This window comes from Berkeleyomyces rouxiae (genome assembly GCF_048999995.1).
Source record: "Berkeleyomyces rouxiae strain 22BRR77 chromosome Unknown BrBRR77_ptg000006l, whole genome shotgun sequence".
Classification (NCBI taxonomy): Eukaryota; Fungi; Ascomycota; class Sordariomycetes; order Microascales; family Ceratocystidaceae; genus Berkeleyomyces; species Berkeleyomyces rouxiae.
This window is the reverse complement of record NW_027396496.1, coordinates 30,527-45,109: the sequence shown is the minus strand read 5'-3', so window position 1 is coordinate 45,109 and position 14,583 is coordinate 30,527. Positions and strand designations below refer to the sequence as shown.

At 50.5% G+C, this 14,583-nt stretch overlaps 5 protein-coding genes across 5 annotated transcripts; 3 read left to right on the top strand and 2 right to left on the bottom strand.

The window, feature by feature from the left end:
- Positions 1 to 1,060: 1,060 nt before the first annotated feature.
- On the top strand, positions 1,061 to 2,550 carry BROUX77_005772 (uncharacterized protein; the record flags this gene model as incomplete). The annotated part of the gene is made up of 2 exons (XM_073750682.1): positions 1,061 to 2,165; positions 2,450 to 2,550. 2 exons carry the CDS (start codon positions 1,061 to 1,063, stop codon positions 2,548 to 2,550), a joined length of 1,206 nt encoding a protein of 401 aa, XP_073604009.1.
- Positions 2,551 to 2,618: 68 nt separating this feature from the next.
- Positions 2,619 to 5,888, bottom strand: BROUX77_005771 (uncharacterized protein; the record flags this gene model as incomplete). The annotated part of the gene is made up of 1 exon (XM_073750681.1): positions 2,619 to 5,888. One exon carries the CDS (start codon positions 5,886 to 5,888, stop codon positions 2,619 to 2,621), a length of 3,270 nt encoding a protein of 1,089 aa, XP_073604008.1.
- A 503-nt stretch (positions 5,889 to 6,391) lies between these two features.
- BROUX77_005770 (uncharacterized protein) lies at positions 6,392 to 7,711 on the bottom strand (the record flags this gene model as incomplete). The annotated part of the gene is made up of 1 exon (XM_073750680.1): positions 6,392 to 7,711. One exon carries the CDS (start codon positions 7,709 to 7,711, stop codon positions 6,392 to 6,394), a length of 1,320 nt encoding a protein of 439 aa, XP_073604007.1.
- A 349-nt stretch (positions 7,712 to 8,060) lies between these two features.
- Positions 8,061 to 10,669, top strand: BROUX77_005769 (uncharacterized protein; the record flags this gene model as incomplete). The annotated part of the gene is made up of 3 exons (XM_073750679.1): positions 8,061 to 8,092; positions 8,207 to 8,437; positions 8,488 to 10,669. 3 exons carry the CDS (start codon positions 8,061 to 8,063, stop codon positions 10,667 to 10,669), a joined length of 2,445 nt encoding a protein of 814 aa, XP_073604006.1.
- Positions 10,670 to 11,244: 575 nt separating this feature from the next.
- On the top strand, positions 11,245 to 14,286 carry BROUX77_005768 (uncharacterized protein; the record flags this gene model as incomplete). Its single annotated transcript, XM_073750678.1, has 2 exons — positions 11,245 to 13,523; positions 13,602 to 14,286. The coding sequence occupies 2 exons, from the start codon at positions 11,245 to 11,247 to the stop codon at positions 14,284 to 14,286; spliced, it is 2,964 nt and encodes a 987-aa protein (XP_073604005.1).
- Positions 14,287 to 14,583: the final 297 nt, after the last annotated feature.

Here is a 14,583-nt window from a genome sequence, read left to right as displayed (position 1 = left end):
CGAGAGGACTGCTTGAGTCCGAAGTTTGATTGAAGGAGCTGCGAGTTCCACGGTTGTTGCACAGGGTCTATTTCCCTTTCCTTTGACATTTTTTTTGTTTCTCCACTGTCTGTTCCACTCCTTGTTCGTTCTGTTGTCGTTTACCGATGATTAGTTGCTTGTTGTTTGCTATTCCCTTTGTTGTTTTCAGTTGGTGTCCACCTTCCTGTTGTTTTCTTTTTTTGTGTTACACGGCCATGGGAGGATGGGAAGAAAGAGAAGGAGGCTGATGTTAGGGTCTGGGAGACCCGGGTCAAGGCTTTGCCTGATTGCCCGAGTTGAAGCCGGTGTGGCTTGAGCAACGGTGGTTCGAGTGTCGGTGGTCCGAGTCCGCAAAGGCCCGACTACTGACGGTCCGAATACAAGTGGCCCAACCGGCCTTGATCCGAACGCCCGATGACTCACCACGTTTGGGTCAATCAGGTAGGCCTCAGTTGTTCTACCCAGGCAGTATAAAGAGCTGCTGCTCTCTCCTAGTTTTAGTTAGTTCTTTCTTCTTCTCTCCATCGCAATATATCTGTTTCTGCCCTTCTACGTCCTTTTACGACTTGGCCCCTTACACTGAGTTGATCAGGTTTACTCTTGTTCTCCAAGCTTAACAATCACATGCACTTGCTTACCGTCTTCTTCTTCTTTATACCATTCTGTTCTTGCTTTCTTTGCAGTTCAACCTTTCTTCTTCTTTGAAGTGTGTGATTGTTCCTCCTCCTTCCTCTTTGTGCCGCTCTATTCTCAGAATAGCCATCTAAGTTGTGTGTTGCCTCTTCATCTCAACCGACCATACGTCTTAGCACTCTGTCTAACTGACGTCTTCCTCCACAGGCCCGACTGTCCACCTCAGGAACCTATCATTGTCCCGAGTCGTTGGCTGTACCCGGAACCCTAATCCTTTCTTCGGGCCCTATCCGTAATATTTTGTTAAGCTTCATTTGAAGACCCGACGCTATTACAACTTTGGCTCTCTTTGGCACTTTTTTCTCTCCTCATTTATTTTTCCCTCTCTATTACGTTTCAACTCGCAATGGCCCTCACTCGCGAAATGATCGAGCATCTCAATACGTTCCTCCTGTCGATTCCTGACCGAACTCCTGAGAACTGGCATCTCGGTGCCCTTCCTAGGGAGTTCAGTGCTGAGATCAAAATGGCTATTGTGGCGGCTTACATGTCTGGTCTGCGCACCGACGATGGTGCCCCGCCCATCCCCGTTGGCTCTGTTCCTGATGCGGCTCAGGTTTACTGGGCTGCGTTCCAGGCTGGCGCTGAAGCCCGCTTCAACTCCCTTGAGTCTCTTCCCCGAGTCAAACGGGAAGAGGATGCCGATCCGTTGAAAGAGGCCGACAAGCATCTTGATGTCGTGCCCTATGATGGCAATCAGCAAGGCTTCCAGGCGTTCCAGAGGCAACTTGCGGTCAAATTTGCTGCTGCACCCAAGCACCACCGCACGGAGCAGCGCAAGCTGATGACTGCCTTCTCCTACCTTAGAGATGGCGCTCTGGATTGGGCCATGCCTCGGATGGACCCGGCCACTGGACACATGAACTTTGAAACGTACGACGATTTTATGAAATCGTTAGCTGAGGCTTTCGATGACCCTGACTGGCGCATGACTGCGACCCAGCAGATCTTCGACTTAAAGCAGACAGGTACTTGTACTGCCTATCACTCTGCTTTTACAACGCTGTTGAAGAAACTCGGTTGGGCCGACGCTGATTTCACCATTGCACTATTTCAGCGAGGCCTCAAGCCCCACATACAGGACGCTCTGGCTTGGAACACCTATCCTGCCCCTAAGGGAACGCTTGATCAGTTCGCTAATTTCTGCAACACGCTGGACAATACGATCAACAACCGAACCCGGGGAAACAACGGGAAAATCCAACCGCCTCCTGGTGTGGTCCCCTTTCAGCAAGATTCTCGTTCGAGAAATGCTGGCGCCCAAAAAGCTGTCCCCAACACCAAGCCAGCTAAGGGTACCCCTGCAGGTCCCGATGCCAACGGTCTACCCTTCCGTAAGACTGCTGACGGCAAAATGGCAAAGGGTGTTTGTTGGAAGTGTGGCGCAAAGGACCACATGCTAAAGGCTTGCCCCAAAAACAACCTTGCTCTTCGCGCAGCTACTGTGAGCGGTTCACTAAGTACAAGAGAGTCTTGCAGTTATGACCAGAATGCTGTTTATTATCTTTTGATGGAGAGAAAAAGGTAGAAGAAAGACTAAACTAAACAGCGGATTTGGGTCTACTATATAGACATTTTTGTGCTTACAAATGCAAGTTCCCGATCGGCTCAATATCCCTCCGTGAGCTCCTTATGTCCGAGTTTTCGGCGATAACTCGAGGTTAACTCCGATCCCGTCGGAATCCCTCAGTTTCCCTCGGAACACTTCGGACCTTTTTGCATCCTGCCGGATTAGGCGAATCCTACCCACGGACCTCAAGTCCGACCCGGTCCGAGCTCTCCGAAGCCTCCGAAGAGTTGCCGAAGTTCATCCGAAACCTTGTCCAAATTCGGTGAAACGACCTGCATTCGAAAGCACTGGATCAGCTCTGTCTGATCCAACCACGGGTTCTCAACCCGTAACATTACCCCCCTCTTCTCCTCTGTGTGGGCGGCCCTGTCCTCGCACCGGCTTCTGGTTCACCAACGTCATCGTCGTCTCCAAACTTCGCTTCAAAGGCGTCCAGTGCTTCAGTCTCCTCAAAATCGGCTCGTGGTCTCCAATCGGGCTCTGCGTATCCAACCCATTTAACGAGTAGTTCTCTTCGAAATCCCCTTCCAATGCGTCTTCGTCGACTTCTCAGGATTTGTTCGACTAAAAATTCAGGCTCGCCGTAGTCGTTCTCTTCAATGTGTGGAGGCTGGGCATCGTCTGTTTCTTGGGAGGGCAACGGGTTGTTCGGTGCTCGTTTAAGGAGGTCGACATGGAAGCGGGGATGGATGTTTGTTGGTACATCAAGCTCGACCACATGGGGAGAAACCACTTTCGTGACGCGGTACTTGGCATTGGCCCAAGCAAGCTTCTTCAACAGTTGCGGAGTGCTGATATTTTTGAGTTTTAACCATACAAGGTCACCCACTTCGAAGCGTTCCTGGGCACCACGTGATCTGTTTGCCTGGTCTTCCATTTCCTGTTGACGGGTGGCCATTGCTGCTTGTGCCAGTTCCCAACCTTCGCGTAGCTTTTGAACGAACTTCTCCGCATCTGTGGCCTCCAAAACTCCGTGAAGAGCCTGATCGGCGATGACCTGCTGAATTGGACTGACATGGTAGCCGTGCGTGAGGAAAAAGGGGCTCATTCCTGTCGAAGTGTTTCGGTTGTTGATTGCTAACATAGCGGATGGTAGCAGGTCGGGCCAGTCGTATTGTGAATAAGTAATGAATGCTCGTAGGTAGGCCAACACTTCCTGGTTCATCCTTTCTGTCGCTCCGTCGGTTTCTGGGTGGAAGGCAGTTGACAGTCTCTGTTCGATCCCTGTCAGTTCGCACAACTTGGTCCAAAATTCGCTCGTCCAATTGCTTCCACGGTCTGATGTTAAGGCGTGAGGGAAGCCGTGGTGTTTCCAGTGGCAGTGTACGAACCGCTCTGCACACTTTTCGGCTGCCATAGTTGTCATGGCCTCCAAGCTGACAGCTCCAGTAAGTCGGTCCACAATGACCATCAAGTATCGTGGGTCGCCAGTCTTTCGTGCAGGTAGTTCCGTCATAAAATCGATACCGAGTTCCGAGTGTGGTCGTTCAGGGATAGGCAGTGGTCGTAAGAGTCCCTTCTTTCTTTCTCGCCATACTTTGGATCGTCCACACACGTCACAATTGGCGCAGAATTGGCGCACCTCTCTTGAAATGCCAGGCCAAAAGAATTCCCGGGACAGAATCGCAAGCGTGCCGTCTCGACCTGGGTGTCCTGTGACATGTGAGTCGTGTGTTTTCTGGATCAGCGCAGTTCGCAATGGTTCCCAGTCAGGCACGAACAGTTTGTGCCGATATACTAGAGCGCCGCGCTCGTCGAACTCGCATTCCGCTATAGAGATCGTGACTTTTCTCGAGATGGTAGGAGGAAAACTTCGTTCGCCACTGGCCAACGCTTGGTACATGAGTGCAATATCCGAATCCTTCGTCTTAGCTGTATCCCATAGTTCCTGCAGGTGGAGTTGCGCGAAAAGCTGCGCACCGTTAGGGATCCGGTCCGCGGGTTGGGTAACGTGGGCCGGGGTCATCATTACTGCTGCATCTGGTGACACCCAATGGTCCTTGACAAGTCTCATGATCCGAGATTTTAACCTGTCGTCGTCTTCGCCTTGAGGAATGTCTTGTTCTCGTCTGCTCAGGGCGTCGGGTTTACCACTTTTGCTTCCTGATCGGAACTCAAGCTGGAAGTCGTATTCTGAAAGCTTCTGGGACCACCGAACCTGCCGCTCTGAAAGTTTCCGTGTCGTCATAAAGTATTGCAGGTTCTTGTGGTCGGTCAATATTTTGAAGGGGGCGCCAAGACTCTTCAATTCGCCCCTCCACTCTTCCAAGCACTTCACAACTGCCAGGAGCTCTTTGTCGTGAATCTCATAGTTGACCTCGGCAGGGGACAGCTTCTTGGAAAAGAATGCTACTGGGCGCAGTTCGCCTTCGTCGTCCACTTGGGATAGAGTTCCTCCCAGGGCCCATCCAGAACAGTCGCATTCCACGATCGTCTTCCTGTCTTCGTCCCACATCGCCAGAACCGGGGCGGTAATAAAAAGGTTCTTCAGCGTCTCGAAAGCTCGTTCTTCGACTGGGCCCCAGGTCCATGCGGTGCCTTTCTTCGTTAGCCTGACTAGTGGAGCCGCCACGTCGCTGAAGGAATCGATAAACTGGCGGTAAAAATTTGCGAATCCTATAAAACTTCGAACGCCCTTGACATTGGTGGGTGGTGTCCATTCTCGTATGGCAGCGACCTTTGCTGGGTCGACTTTGACACCTTTGCCTGCTTGGATGATGAAACCTAGGTACTTTGTTTCAAAAACTGCGAATTCGCACTTGTCGATGTCTAAACGGAGACCTGCATTTCCCAATTTCTTGATGACGAGGTTAACTTTTTCCATGTGGTCTGCGTAGGTGCCGTCGGTGTAAATCAGGACGTCGTCAATATACGCGGAGCAGAAGTCGTCCAAATATTCTTGCAGGGTTGAATTGATATACCGTTGAAAGGTTGCAGGGGCTCCGGTGAGTCCAAAAGGCGTCACCAGCCATTCAAAAAGTCCAAAACGTGTGCGGAAGGCCGTTTTCCATTCATCTCCCTCTTTTATGCGAATCTTGTGGAAAGCGGCACGAACATCGACCTTTGTGAAGTACTTCGCCTTAGACAACGCTCGTAGTGTCTCACTGATCAAAGGAAGCGGGTATCGGTCTTTTTCAGTAATGGCGTTAATGCCGCGGTAGTCAACGCAAAAGCGCAACCCTCCTCCAGGCTTACGTGCGAAAAGAACAGGCGCGCCGCCGGGAGAGCTGCTGGCTCGAATCCAATTCCTGTCCAGATGGTCCGAGAGGGTTTTCCGTAAGACTAACAGCTCGTCGCGGGACATGCTGTACAAGGGACCCCACGGGACTTCGTTCTCTCGCCCTTGTTTGTCTTTCGTCAGGTTGATAGCGTGGTCTATTCCGGGGCGGTTCGGGGGTTGGTCGTCCTTTTCGTCGTCTAAAAACACTTCTGCCAAGTGTTTGAGTTCGCTAGGCAGTCGTTTGTCGATCTCTTGTAGGGTAACACGAGGTTTTACTTGCAATGCCTTGTTGATGTCTTCGATGGTGGCAGCAAAAACCTCTATGTCTTCATTCTTTTTCTTGCTGCGCCGGATTTCTGCAGCAAAGACGGATGCCATCACCATGCTCGCTTTTGTGGTTGTTATATGGGCGTCGAGCCATCCTTTTTCTCTCACAACTTGGGCATCTTCTTCGCTTCCGAGGCGTATGACTCGTTCTTTCGCCAGGTAGACAACGTCATTCCTTTCCATCCAGGGTTTTCCCAAAATCATGTCGTATGCTAGGTTCGGGATGACGTACCCGAAAATTCTTTCTGTCCGGCCGTCAATATCTAGATCGCAGAACGCCATCTCTGAGATCCATCTTTTTTTTTCGTCGTTTTCGGCTAACTTGAGTTCCCGTCTTCTTATCGGGATGCGCTGGAGCCCTTTCTTTCTCACCAAAGTCTCGTTGAACGCCGATGTTACAAGGCATCCACTGTCAAATAAAGCATCACAGTAAAAGGAATTGTTAATAAATGCTTCAATTAGGAACGGAGTGGAGTGTAAATCTTTAAATACATCGAGCGGAACATCGCAATTGTTGGGGCTCTTCTTCTTATGACCCTGGGGGCGACTTTTCCCAGAGTCTACTCTTTTTCCTCGTCGTCGGAAAGGTCATCGGCCACATCATCCATCGATTCGGGGGCTTGTTGGATTGTCGTGCGGTTCACTCTTGCGGGCGCACGGGCCGGGGCAAACTTGGGGCATTCGAAGGATCGGTGGCCCTTGGCAAGACAGCGGAAACAAGCGTTGCTGGATCTAGCGGTTTCTATCTCCGCCGGGGTTCTCCAAGGGGCGCGGGACTTTCGGGGGCGTTGTCCATAGTTGTTCGAGGCGCGGCCTTGGAGGGCGTTGACACCTGTCATCATGGTGTCTCCGTCGTTGTCGATTCGCGTCTGCTGATTTGCGACACTTGGGGTCACCACTTCGGCGAACCTTGCTCCACCTCTAGTTTTCGCGTACCACGTCGAGGTCTTGGACGTGTCCTTCGACCGGTATCCTGGCAACGCTTCCACTCGGCCAGCCACCATCTTCACCTTCTCAACCCAACGCGGGTAATCATCGTTGGGGAGGTTTTTTGCCGTGAGGTGTACCTGTAACGTTTGGTTGATAGCGGAATTCAGGTACATGATCTTCACACGGTCTGGCCAATCTAAACCTCCACAAAGGCCAACTTGATGCTCGAAATCCTGCAAGAACGATATAAAACTCTGATGGTTTCCCATCTGCATGGTCAAAAGCTTTTGACCCGCCTTCTGAATAGCCTCCTTGTCTTCGAATTGGTCATGGATATGGCCAAGGTAGGCGTCCCAATCCCAACCATGAGTGGCTCCGTCAGTGAACCACTGTTCAACTCTGGCCTGTTGCTCTGTGGGAATGGCCATGAAAACACTTAGGCAAATTGCCTGGGAGGAGCCAACGACTTGTGATTCGATCTGAGCTCGGGCCTTCAACTGTTTGAAGAATCGCGGGAACGACGCTGTCTTTCCGTCCCACTCCGGCCATTTTGCGTTGTACCGATGGTCGATCATCGGGGCGAAGGGGCCCGGGGTACGTACTGGCGCCGGGGTAGGGGCTACCGGGGCAGGTGCAGGTGCCGGGGGGGCGGTTGCCTGTAACAGGACTTGGCTTCGTAGCAACATCTGGATCACTCTTAGTTGCTCCGGGGTGAACACCTCCAATCCTGGGGTGTCTGAACTCTGCTGTGGGGGCGCCTCGGCTTGTTGCCGGGAGGGGCCAGGCTGGTCAAGCGCAAGTCCAGCCAGAACATCTTCCATCTTGTCGTTACTCATTCTGGCTCGACGGCGTATAGGGGACGCGTTGTCTTCGGATGCGGACCAGAATGAGGGCGAGGGTGGCTGTACGGGGCTTGTACTGCGGGGGCTTGATGTGATGCCGTACTTCATTCGTCAAGTATGGCACGGTAGGAGGGTGATGAAGTTTCCTCACAAACTTCTAAGAAACAATAGGGGGTGATGAAGTTTCCTCACAAACTTCTAAGAAACAATAGGGGGCAATGAAGTTTCCTCACAAACTTCTAAGAAACAATAGGGGGCAATGAAGTTTCCTCACAAACTTCTAAGAAACAATAAAGGATCAAAAGATAATATGTGAGCGGTTCACTAAGTACAAGAGAGTCTTGCAGTTATGACCAGAATGCTGTTTATTATCTTTTGATGGAGAGAAAAAGGTAGAAGAAAGACTAAACTAAACAGCGGATTTGGGTCTACTATATAGACATTTTTGTGCTTACAAATGCAAGTTCCCGATCGGCTCAATATCCCTCCGTGAGCTCCTTATGTCCGAGTTTTCGGCGATAACTCGAGGTTAACTCCGATCCCGTCGGAATCCCTCAGTTTCCCTCGGAACACTTCGGACCTTTTTGCATCCTGCCGGATTAGGCGAATCCTACCCACGGACCTCAAGTCCGACCCGGTCCGAGCTCTCCGAAGCCTCCGAAGAGTTGCCGAAGTTCATCCGAAACCTTGTCCAAATTCGGTGAAACGACCTGCATTCGAAAGCACTGGATCAGCTCTGTCTGATCCAACCACGGGTTCTCAACCCGTAACAGCTACTGTCCCTTCTCCCTCCACTTCTACCCGGGCTCCCTCGACGGCCCCTGCGCCTGATGCGTCAAAAAACTAGAAGGGCTACCGACCCATTCCCCTCTGGTCCTGGCTAGCCCTGACGCTGCTGATGAGGGTCTCTTGAGAATCAGCACTTGTTCTCTTGATAATGCTATCGATTATGGTAACTCTCCCCCTCTGGTTATTCCTGTGACAGTGAATAATTCCATTGAGGCCTACGCTATGGTGGATTCGGGATCAACAACTTGTTTTGTGGATTCTGAATTTATAGCAAGGCATCAGATTCCTACTGTTCTCAAGGCCAGAGCCGAGTCGCTCCATGTTGTTGATGGTAGTGAAACTGCTGCGGGTAAAGTGACCCACCAAGTTCCTTTGTCCCTCTCTTTTCCTAATTATTCAGAAACTTTGGTTTTTCAAATCACGAAGCTTGGGGGCTACCACATCATCCTGGGGAAATGCTGGCTCGACGCCCATAACCCGGAAATTTCTTGGCCTTCCAATACGCTCAAGATATCGGTTACTTCTACCGCCGATGGCAATGCTGTGGCAGCTTCTGATTCTTCTTCTTCTTCTTCTTCTGTTTCGACTGCTTCTACTGATTCTGGCGCTTCGTTTGATTTTTCTTATACAAAAAACGACAAAAATATTGCTTCTACCGCTGGCAGTCAGATTGAGGGATCTGCTCCTGCTTCAGCCACTTCACCCCTTCCTTCTTTTATTGCACAATCGTCAGCTGTGTCTTGTTCCTGTGTGACGGTGTCGTCTCAGGCTTTGCATCGCTTTGCCAAAGCTGAGAAACTACAGATTTATCGTGTCACCGCTCAGGAAGTCCTGGATTATCTCAATCAGGAGGACCTAACTCCGGAACAAGAGCATGCACGGCTCCTTGAACGCATCCCGAAGAAATACCATGACCTACTTCCTCTGTTCTCTCGAGAAGGTGCTGATCAACTACCACCTCACCGGGACATTGATCATGCGATTAACTTCGTTCCCGATGCGAAATACCCCAAGGCCCCGCTGTACGATATGACTCCACTCGAGTTGCAGGCTGTCAAAAAATATCTAGATGGCATGCTTGCTAAAGGCTTTATTTCCTCTTCCTCTTCGCCGCTGGCTTCCCCGATTCTTTTTGCTAGGAAGCCAGGCAGTTTACGATTCTGTGTTGATTTCCGAGCCGTCAATGATATCACCATCAAAGACGTAACTCCTCTGCCTCGGATCAATGAATCACTGCGCACGGCGGCTACGGGAAACATTTTTACAAAGCTGGATCTGAGAGCCGCGTACCACTTGATTCGCATCAAGAAAGGTGATGAATACAAGACAGCTTTCAGAACTCGATATGGCATTTTTGAGTACAATGTGATGCCGTTTGGGCTCACCAATGCTCCTGCCACGTGTCAGAAATATGTCAGCGAGGTCTTGTCGGAGTATTTGGACATATTCTGTGTCTGTTACTTGGATGATATCCTGGTGTTCTCTCTGAACCAAGAGGAACATGATGTTCATGTGCGCAAAGTCCTGCTAAAATTAGCGCAGGCCAGTCTGTTTGTCAAGGGTGAAAAATGCGAATTCGACAAGACTGAAACTACCTTTGTTGGCTTTGTTATTTCAGCCGATGCTCTGAAGATGGACCCCGCTAAAGTTGCGGCTGTCCGTGAGTGGGAGGCTCCCCGAACTGTTAAGGGAGTCCAGTCCTTTTTGGGTTTTGCCAATTTCTATAGGAGGTTCATCCGTGACTTCTCTAGAATCTGCACACCTCTCTTCGAGTTGACTAAAAAGACGCAATCTTTTGTCTGGTCCTCTGAATGTGAGGCAGCATTTCACACCCTGAAGGACCTTTTCTGCTCTGAACCTATCCTCAAGCACTTTGATTACCTGTTGGACACTGTTATTGAAACAGACGCGTCTGACCGTGTAATATCTGCCGTCATGTCTCAATACCACCCGACTGACAAGGGGCTTCTACTACACCCCGTGGCCTATTTCTCTCAAAAAATGAATCCTGCCCAGTGTAACTACGGCGTAGGTGACAAGGAGTTGTTAGCCATTGTGGAGTCTCTAAAGTCGTGGCGATTCATGGTTGAAAGTCTGGAAAAACCTGTTCTGGTATTGACGGACCATCGGAATTTAGCCGTTCTTAAGCAAATTCCGGCCATGAACAGACGGCAAGCGAGGTGGGCTATGGAACTGAGCGAGTACCGTTATGTCATCACTTATAGGCCTGGCTCTGTTACGGGTCGTGGACCCGATGTTGGATCATCTTTGGGCTGATCCATGTTGACCCACTTTTTGTGTGATTTGAAGTTGGGTCCACTTTCGGGTTAGGGTTTGTGGACCCACTTTTAGTCGACCAGGGTGCGACCCACTTTTTGTGTCACAGGGGTCGGGACCCACTTTTATGTGCACGGGTGTTGCTCCACTTTTATTGTACAGGGGTCATAGGGCTGGTTGCCCTGGTGGGGCGCACACAACTGGATTGTCGAACGCCTATAAAGCAGAGCCAGTTCCCCCATCTTTAGTTTGGATTTTCTTCTTCCTTTTCTTTCTTTTCTTCCCTATGTTAAAGATAATAAACAGCATTGGACCTAACTATGAGTTTTCTCCGTACTTAGACAACCCGTCACATATTATCTTTAACATCCATTTTTTTTATCTTAGAAGCTTGTGAGGAAGCTTCACTACCCCTTGTTGTCTTAGAAGCTTGTGAGGAAGCTTCACTACCCCTTGTTGTCTTAGAAGCTTGTTAGGAAGCTTCATGACCCCTTGTTGTCTTAGAAGCTTGTGAGGAAGCTTCATTACCCCTTATGTTCTCTTAGAAGCCTGCCGTGAGATAGCATACTTTAACGATGAACGACAAAACAGAAGATGTTCTGTCCGGGCTACCCCGCGACTCCCAACAGGAGCAGCCCACCAATACCCCAGGATTAGAAGTATTTACGCCTCAGCAACTCGCAATAGTCCAGATGATACTACAGAACCACGCGAAACTACAAGCCCCGGCTCCTCCCGCGCCTGCACTTGCCCTACCACCTTCACAACCGATGATTAACCACCGCTACAACGCACCGTGGCCAGAGTGGGATGGAAAGCTTTTGTCCTTCCCCAGATATTTTAAACAGTTGAAGGTCCGCGCGCAAATCGCAGCTCACGTCATCGGGTCTTCCCAAGCAATTTGTCTCAGCATTTTCATGAGTATTCACGCTGAGCAACAAGCGAGAGTAGAACAATGGTTCACCGATGGCGCCATACACAATTGGGATTGGAAGAGTTTTCTTCAGCACATCAACGACCAGTTTGAAGACAAGGACGCGATCCAGAAGGCAGGCCAGAAGCTCTGCGCTATACAGATGGGAAGTCACCAGAGTTTTGTGTCTTTCCTACAAGATTTCGAGCACCAAGTTGGCTTATGTGGAGGTTTGGACTGGCCCGACCGCGTTAAGATTTTACACCTGAACTCCGCCATAAACTCGACACTTCAGGTATACCTCACAGTCAAAAACCTCCCCAACGACGACTACCCAAGATGGGTTGAGAAAGTAAAGAGAGTAGCGGGACGAGTGGAAGCGCTACCAGGATATAGTTCCAAGGACCCGTCGAAGACTTTGACGTGGTACAGCCAGACGAAAGCAGAAACAATGTCCGCCAAAGTTGTAACCCCGAGCGTCGTGGACCAGCAACCGCACCCCGACAATGATGAAGAACACGTGACAATGAGTGTCAACGCCTTCCACACGCCGCTCCCGAGCAATGAATGCCAACGCACCCGTCCCGTCAAACCCCGTGCACCTTGGAGATCTGCAGATGAAAAAGAGAAAGCAAAGTCTGGCAACGCCTGTTTCCGTTGCCTTGCCACGGGCCACCGGTCTCTTGACTGCCCGAAGTTTGCCCCGAGTCGTCGACCAGCGAGAATGAACCATGCAATGATTCCAGAAGTTTCAGAGCCGATGGACGAGATTATCGAGAGTGTTCCACACGATGCGGACACAAGAGTAGACCCAGACGAATTTCGGCCCCTGAGTTTAAAGAAGAGAAGACGCAAGAAGAAAACCGGCACCAACATCGTCCATGCTGATGCAGTCAACCACATGCATTCCACACCGTTTTTGATCGAGACTTTCGTCAACAACTTCTTTTATTGTGACGCACTGCTCGACACTGGATGCTTGGTAACATCAGCATTTGACGAAGGTTTAGTCAAGCGACGGGGTCTCCAGCGTATCCCCGTGAAGAGAAGAGAGCTACTACTTGCAGAAAACGACACGAAGAAGAGATGGATTTCAGAAATTGCAGTGTGCGACATTGATATCGACGGTCGCAAAGAGAGAGTCTACGGTTACGTGATACCGAATTTAGCCTACGACATGATCCTGGGAAAGCCCTGGATGGAGAAGAACGACGTCGTGTACTCCGCGAAAGAGCGAATGATTACCTTCAAGGATCAAGGAGACCGACTTATTGTCCGAGAGAAAGGCTGGCGTGAAGCGCACGCTGGCGCCCCCAAAGCAAGCATGGTGATGGCAGCAGTTTTTGCCGCAGAGATTCGACGAGGAAGGAAGAGCAAACAGAAGCTACAAGTGTTTTCGGCCTCCATTCAAGACATCAACAAGGCCCTCGAAGTGAAAGCCCGCCTCACAAGAGAACAGATTTCCGAGAGACTCCCGCAGGAACTCAAGCATTTAGCACCGATTTTCCTAGACGATGGCGAAGGAGATTTACCGCCCAACCGACCAGGCATCGACCACGCTATAAAGATGAAGAAAGACGAACAAGGACGAGACAAAGAGGTCCCATGGGGCCCCCTGTACAACATGTCGAGAGATGAATTATTGGTTCTGCGCAAGACGCTAGCAGACCACTTAGACAAGGGATGGATTCGCGCTAGCAGCTCCCCCGGAGGCGCCCCTGTCCTGTTTGTTCGGAAACCCGGAGGCGGTCTGCGATTCTGCGTGGACTATCGAGCACTGAACGACATAACCGAGAAAGATCGTTACCCGCTGCCGCTAATCAGTGAAACTCTGAGAGCGCTAGCCAAGGCACGCTATTTTACCAAGGTCGATGTCCGCGCCGCGTTTCACAAGATACGAATCACAGAAGGCGACGAATGGAAAACCGCTTTCCGGACCAGGTTCGGCCTATACGAGTGGCTAGTTACGCCCTTTGGACTATCCGGAGCACCCGCCACGTTTCAACGATACATCAACAGCACGCTCCGCGACTATTTGGACGACTTTTGTTCCGCGTACCTTGACGATGTACTAATTTACACCGACGGAAGTCACAAGGACCACATGAGAAAAGTGAACCTTGTGTTGGAGAGATTGGGCGATGCTGGTCTACGTTTAGACCTGAACAAGTGCGAGTTTGCAGTGACCGAGACGAAGTACCTGGGCTTTATCATCCAGGCCGGAGAGGGGATAAAAGTTGATCCCGCTAAAGTGGCTGCAATCCGCGAGTGGCAGCCTCCGACGAATGTGAAAAGCGTCCGCAGTTTTCTTGGCTTTGCGAATTTTTACCGCCAATTTATCCCGTTATTCAGCGAAGTTGCAGCGCCGCTAGTTCGACTTACGAAGAAAGAAGAGCCGTGGAAGTGGAGCAAGACAGAAAATCAAGCCTTTGAGAAGCTGAAGAACGACTTCATGAGAGCCCCCGTGCTAGCAATGTGGGATGAAGAACGGCCTACAATAGTAGAGTGCGACTGCTCAGGATGGGCACTGGGAGGTACGCTGTCGCAGGTCGACGAGACTGGAAGCCTCCGCCCCGTTGCATTTTTCTCGAAGAAGCTGAGCCCCGCCGAAGTCAACTACGAGATCCATGATAAAGAGTTGTTGGCTGTCATAAAGTGTCTTGAAGAATGGAGAGGCGAACTAAAGAGTCTTGGAGTGTCATGAATAGCCATTCTTGCCATTGCCATTGCATAGGGTTATGCCTGGCACCTTACCCCGCTTCCGTTGTGTCACGCTAATGTTCCAAGGACGTATGATGATACGGTTATACCACTTGGTGGTCTGTGTAACCTTGAGGTGTCACTCCGGTTTATCTACTCGGGTGTGGCCGGCTTGCACACTATAGATCATCGCTATTAGGTAACTCGGTACTCTGCAGTTGATGCAGCTTATTCTGAGTTGACTGCTATTCTCGTTCCTTTTGTGTCAACAGCGTTTGAGCGTGGGGCCCACACCTGTTAG